General features: G+C 58.8%; 1 protein-coding gene across 1 annotated transcript in view; it reads right to left on the bottom strand.

The window, feature by feature from the left end:
• Window positions 1-5,894, bottom strand: part of LOC102897018 (contactin-3) — a 78,091-nt gene that overhangs the window by 64,614 nt on the left and 7,583 nt on the right. Inside the window, exon 3 of the mRNA XM_015587171.1 lies at window positions 474-649. Within this exon, the coding sequence (XP_015442657.1) occupies window positions 474-649 (176 nt within the window). The remainder of the gene's footprint in view (window positions 1-473; window positions 650-5,894) is intronic.

Raw genomic sequence — 5,894 nt, 5'->3', positions numbered from 1 at the left:
GGGACCCCAAGGCCGCCGGGGTCTCGGGTGCCGCCGCTGCGCGTCCCGCTGAGGGGGCCAGGAGCACGGTTGGGCCGTGTGCCTGGGTCCGAGTCACGTGGTGCCATGTGGCCCCCAGAGCCACGCTTGGTGGGTGGCCCCACAGGGTGCACCCCGTCCCCCCCTCACTGTGCCTGTTCCGACTCGGCAGCTGCGACCCCCCAATCCAGACGCCGTCCCCTGCAGGCGCCGTCTCCGACCCGCTGTCACGGCCCCCCCAGCTCCGGCACAGCACAGGGGGCTGCTCAGTGCACACATCCCTGACCGGGTCCCCCCATCCCCCAACAGCCTCACAAAACAGCATCACGGCACACACGGCACGCACACCCCGCACCCCGCACACAGAGGTCACGAAGACCACGTCGGCCCGCCGAGGTCGCGAGAGCCCGGACGCCGCCCCACAGCCCCCACCACGCGCGGCCGGCCACACCTACACGCGAACTGCAGCCTGGCTTCTCGGCTGACGATGGTGCCCAGCGGGTTGGTGGCGAAACAGCGGTAGGTCCCCGCGTCCTGGCTCCGGCGGGGGTCGCTGACCACCAGGGACCCTCCGCGCAGCGCGTAGCGGCCCCCGGCGTCCAGGTCCACGTCGCTGCCGTTCAGCTGCCACCTGTGGAAACAGCAGGGTTTGTTTGTAACAGTCTCCACCACGGGGTCCACTTTCGACGCCGCCTCCCCGTGCACGGAGGTGATGGGTACGTCCCTCCACCGTTACGAGGCTGGAGAGCAAGTGCACCCCAGTTATCTGCCAGAAACAAGGGGGGAGCGCGGCAGAAAGCGCCACAGAGCGGCGTCTCGGGGATGACGGGTTTCCAAGATTTTCCAAAGAGGTGAGCATCACGGGGGGAACTTGGGCGCGGTCCCCAGAGGCACGGACGGGTGGAAGGTCTGGGAATCAGCTCGCACGCTGCAAGCCGGGCGCACGCGGCCGGCGAGGGTGCAGTGGGACGCGTCTCTGACTTGTCCAGACGGACGGGGCACGTGCAGCACAATCACCGGGTAAGTGCTCAGCGTGCCACCTCCGTCTGCCTGGGAGAACACCTGTCCCCGAGGCACGCGCCACTCACCTGGGCCACCTCCCCGCGGCTTACGAAACGGCACGCTGGGGGACAGGCCCGAAAGCCACCTGGGGGTCGGGAACAGGAAGGCGCAACCCCGGAGTCGTGCTTACTGACGAGAAGCCCAAAGAAAGAGGGCACGGGAGGACACATCTTGGTTTTCCAACAAGAGATTTTCAACAGGAAAAGCGTACGTTTTTAAGCAGTAAGCACAGCTGACCCACATCCAGGCAGATTCGCCTTTAAAAACTCGCCCAGGTCCCACGATCTCAAGAACACGCCCCTGCGTAAACTGAGCCGGCCGCCTCCCGGAAGACTTAATTTTCATAACACATTCCCACTGCCACCTGTTCTATAAGTTTTACAGCAATCAGCTTCATTGGTCTCTAATAATTTTGAGAAAATGGGTGACATGATGCCCATTTTGCAGACGAAGGTTTCGGCAGGACAGCGGAGGGAGTCTGCAGCTGGCCCCCACGTATTAGTGGCTGGAACTGAAGCCGTCCCCCCCGTAAATCCAGCCGGGAGTTCCGTAATCCCATCACGAGGCATCTGGACCTGCAGCTCTAGTACCTAACACCGCGAAAACGTAGACGGATGAAGCGCGGACAGTGACCGGCGGACAGTCAAACGGGTGTTACCCAGCTGTGAACGTGTGTGAACCATCAGAACTGTGAAAAGGCCTCAAAGGCTACGGTTAACAAGAATGCAAGTTAAAAAACGTAGTTTGATACCAGTCAGACAACCTTTCGAAACACGTAACGCCACATCAGGACCGTTCCAGACACGTTCTTTAACGCGTGGAAGTGATGAACCTCAAGGTTATTTTAAAGCCACACGGGGAGAAAGTGGGCGTGTTTAGAAGGTCAAACACTGGGACCTTGAACTTTTTCAGTTTCAATTCTTGAACTGAGCAGTGGCTACAGGGGCGTTCGTCGTCGTGCTGGATCGTGCGCCTTGTCGTCTTCTGTGTGTGAAATGGCGCACGATGAAATGTTTATGACAGACTAAGAAATGGATACATTCACGTTTGATCCCTACTGCTTGAAGAAGTAGTTTTATCTCTTGCTCGTTTTTAACATCAAGACTTTCTTGAATGTTCTTCTTCACATACAAATCTCCCAGGTCTAAGGCGACGCCCCTCAGGGAGACGACAATGACATTAAGAGCAAACACACGACGCCTGAGCCTTTGCTCTTGAACTTGAATAGAACAGAGTCAGAGACAGAAGCAGCGGCATCCTCTTTCCCGCCTGCGGCAGACCCCACTGGGCTCCGCTGAGTTTTGCTGGTAAAACTACACTCTTGCGGGGGCGAGTCCACGTTCGAGTGGCGCTTTGGGTCACTTCCTTCTGACTTTAATTCTGCCCTCAGAGTCCTGAAGGCGGCGGTGAGAAAACGTCACCCTCTGCCACGGCGACTGACGACACGGAGAATACGCCGAGCGGCTTCAGATGACTCGAGAGAAACCCCCGGATGTGAGTGACCGTCCCGCAGGCCCACGGTGGCCGTCGGGGAGCAAAACGAAGATGTCAGCTTCGATCGCAACGTGAAACGAAGCCAAAGGCCCCGAAGACGCACAGGGCGAGGTCACGGTCCCGACTCCGCGCTCCTCGGACGCCCACAGGCGACGCGTCATCTGAGGCCTGGCGGGACCGGGAATGTAATCACAGAAGCAATTTGTGGTTTCAGATGCGGCTTCGAGTTCACGAGCAGACGCGTTTGTGTTCAAATGCGATGTTTGTTAATATGTTTACTGAACTGATGAGAATAATTGCAACCCTCGGAAGGAGGAGGGTCTGAATTTGCATGTTCAATACCTCATCCAAAAATAGCTCGTTAGGCTTCGGCAATAATTGCCGAAGACATAAATGAGTTAAATCGTGATGCTGTGTTTTCAGAAGCTTTTGGAATGTGTTTTATGACACAGATCTCCATTCATCATCGTTGACACATTTTAAACATATTTATTTAAAAAGCAAAGGGACTCGTGGGTGCACGTGTGTGCACGCATTTGTGTCCATGCGTGTGCACATTTGTGTGCATGTGTGTGTCTGTGCTTGTGCGTGTTTATGTGCATGTTGTCCATGCGTGTGCACATTTGTGTGCATGTGTGTGCATGTGTGTCTGTGTGTGTGCATGCGTGTGTGCGTGCAGGTTTGTGTGCATGTGTGTCTGTGCGTGTGCGCGTTTATGTGCATGCGTGTGTGTGCATTTGTGTGCATGTGTGTGTGCGCGTTTGTGTGCATGTGTTTGTGTGCATGCGTGTGTGCATGCGCATTTGTGTGCATGTGCGCATGTGCGTGTCTGCGTGTGCGTGTGTGCATGCGTGTGTGCGTGTGCATGTGTGCATGTGTTTGTGTGCATGCGTGTGTGCATGCGCATTTATGTGCATGTGTGCATGTGCGTGTCTGTGTGTGTGCGTGTGTGCATGCGTGTGCGTGTGCATTTGTGTGCATGTGTGCGTCTGTGCGTGTGCATGTGTTTGTGTGCATGCGTGTGTGTGCATTTGTGTGCATTGCGTGTGCGTGCATGTGTGTGTATGTGTTTGTGTGCGTGTGCGTGTCTGCGTTTATGTGCACGTATGTGTGCATGTATGTGTGCGTGTGTGCATGTGTGTGCGTGTGCATTTGTGTGCATGTGTGCATGTGTGCGTCTGTGCGTGTGCATGTGTTTGTGCGCATGTGTGTGTGCGCATTTGTGTGCATTGCGTGTGTGCGCATGTGTGTTTGTGTGCGTGTGCGTGTCTGTGCGTGTTTATGTGCATGCATGTGCATGTATGTGTGTGTGTGCGTGTGTCTGTGTGCATGCGTGTGCGTGTGCATTTGTGTGCATGTGTGCATGTGCGAGTCTGTGTGTGTGTCTGTGTGCATGCGTGTGCCGTCCCGCCTCCCCTGAGACTCTAGTTTGTTCTGGCAGTTGTCCGTCACTCTGCTCTGAAGAGGCCACACTGCAGACGGCCACCGGGAACGTCCCCTTAGGCCCAGGGAGAAGAACGTGGCCTGTTGTCGTTTCTCCTCACCCCGCTCAAAACCACGAGAGGAACAAAAATCCCAAAGCGCGTCCTGCCGCCTCCCACGGCTCAGCGCCCCCCGGTGCCGACTGCGGACGCTGCCGCTATGTTTTTATTCCCCGTTTTCCTGACACCATCAGAGCCTCTGAGGACACAAATAGGGAACATGCCCTTTTCCACAGCTGCTAGCCTGGAGTGTCAGCGGCCACCTTTGTCACCTCACAAATTTCTGTCTATGATGGAGCCAACACAGAGGGACCAACCCAACCTTAAGAGCGTCCTGTGAATCCGCCATGGGCTGCTGGCCCGTGACCCCGCCTGCCAGTGCCGGCGCGAGGCGTGGCCTGAGCCCAGCTCCCCGTCGGCTGGTCTCCTCCGACACCTTCCATCGTGTGGCTCCCCCACTGAGCGTCCACTACCTGCTAGGCATTAGGGATGGCAGGTGCAGAACGCGCAGCGTCCACCTGCGCGGCAGCCCCTCTGACTTTGGTAAGCTCTGGGATAAAGCCAGGCCCGGGTGCGATGGCAGGGCCCCGGGAGAGCTTGGAACCGTGCTGGGGACGGCCACAGGCCTCGCCGGGAGACGCAGCACCAGCGAGTTTAAAACGGCCGCAGGGGACGACGTCTGCCTGCACCCGGCTCGGCACTATGGACCGTCGTCACTCCAACCACGGGAGCCCTTGCTCTTGGTGGCCGATTGTGGGCACAGGGACAGAGCTCGCCCTGAAGTCAGCAGGCTGGAAGGAGCTGGGCTTGAGGGCAAACATGAGAACCAGGCCTGGCGGTCGGCGAGAGGGTGGCGTTTCCTTAAGGCCTGAGAGACTCCAGCACACTGGCACATCTCCCACGGTGACAAGCTTCATGTGAGGGAAAGTCACACGCCATCAAAACCACGTGTAAGTATGTCACACGACGATGCAGCCTGCACACCATGCCAGATACCGCAGACACGCCATACCTGCTGCATGCCTGTTCCACACGTGGCCTGTGCGAGCACACACGCAGACTGTACAGCATGCGTCACGTGTGCACGGCCCCACAGATTGTGTGTACCTGTGTGCACACGTGTATATGTACACGTGCATGTGTGCATGTGTGCATGTGTGCATGGTGCATGTATATGTGTATACGTGTATGTGCGTATGTGCACACGTGTACCTGTGCGCAGACAGCAAACAGCCCGAGACGTCCCCTCCTCGCCCTCGTGCGGGGGACGCCCTGAGCTGACTCGGGAGACCAACAGGGGCGGCCTGAGCCCCCAGTACAGGGCCCACACCCCAGGGGGACGGTCCAGGGGTCTGCGCTCCGCACGGCATGGGCCCCACACGCCGACGCCCGGGAATCCTCCCGCGGTGCTTTGGCGACACAGCCTGGGGCGTGGCGTCTGGTGGCAGAGCACGTGCAGGGGGAGCTGAGGGTGCAGCCAGTGGGGGGCGCTGTCCCCGGAGTTTCTGCAGCACATGGGCCCCTGCGAGCTCCCACGCAGCAGCGTCAGCCACGTGTGGCCACGGGCCCCTGAACGAGGCTACTGCGACTAAGCGCTTGGGGCCACCTCTGGCCCCCGGCCGCCACGCTGGACAGCACAGCGCCACCTCGAGCTGCACTGAATGCAGCGGACGCAGCCGTGTGGGCCGCGCTCGGCTTCGGGGCCTGTTCGCTGTGTCCTGCTCCACGAGGGACAGGGCGTCCGAGTGAAGGGGCTCCGGAGAGGGGACAGCTGACCGGCGGCGCCTCTGGAACAGCCCCCGTCACGGGGCCAGGGTGTGCGGACGGTGCTGGTTCGCG

Source organism: Pteropus alecto, unplaced genomic scaffold (genome assembly GCF_000325575.1).
Source record: "Pteropus alecto unplaced genomic scaffold, ASM32557v1 scaffold53, whole genome shotgun sequence".
In the NCBI taxonomy this organism is placed as follows: Eukaryota; Metazoa; Chordata; class Mammalia; order Chiroptera; family Pteropodidae; genus Pteropus; species Pteropus alecto.
This window is presented reverse-complemented; position numbering and strand designations above follow the sequence as displayed.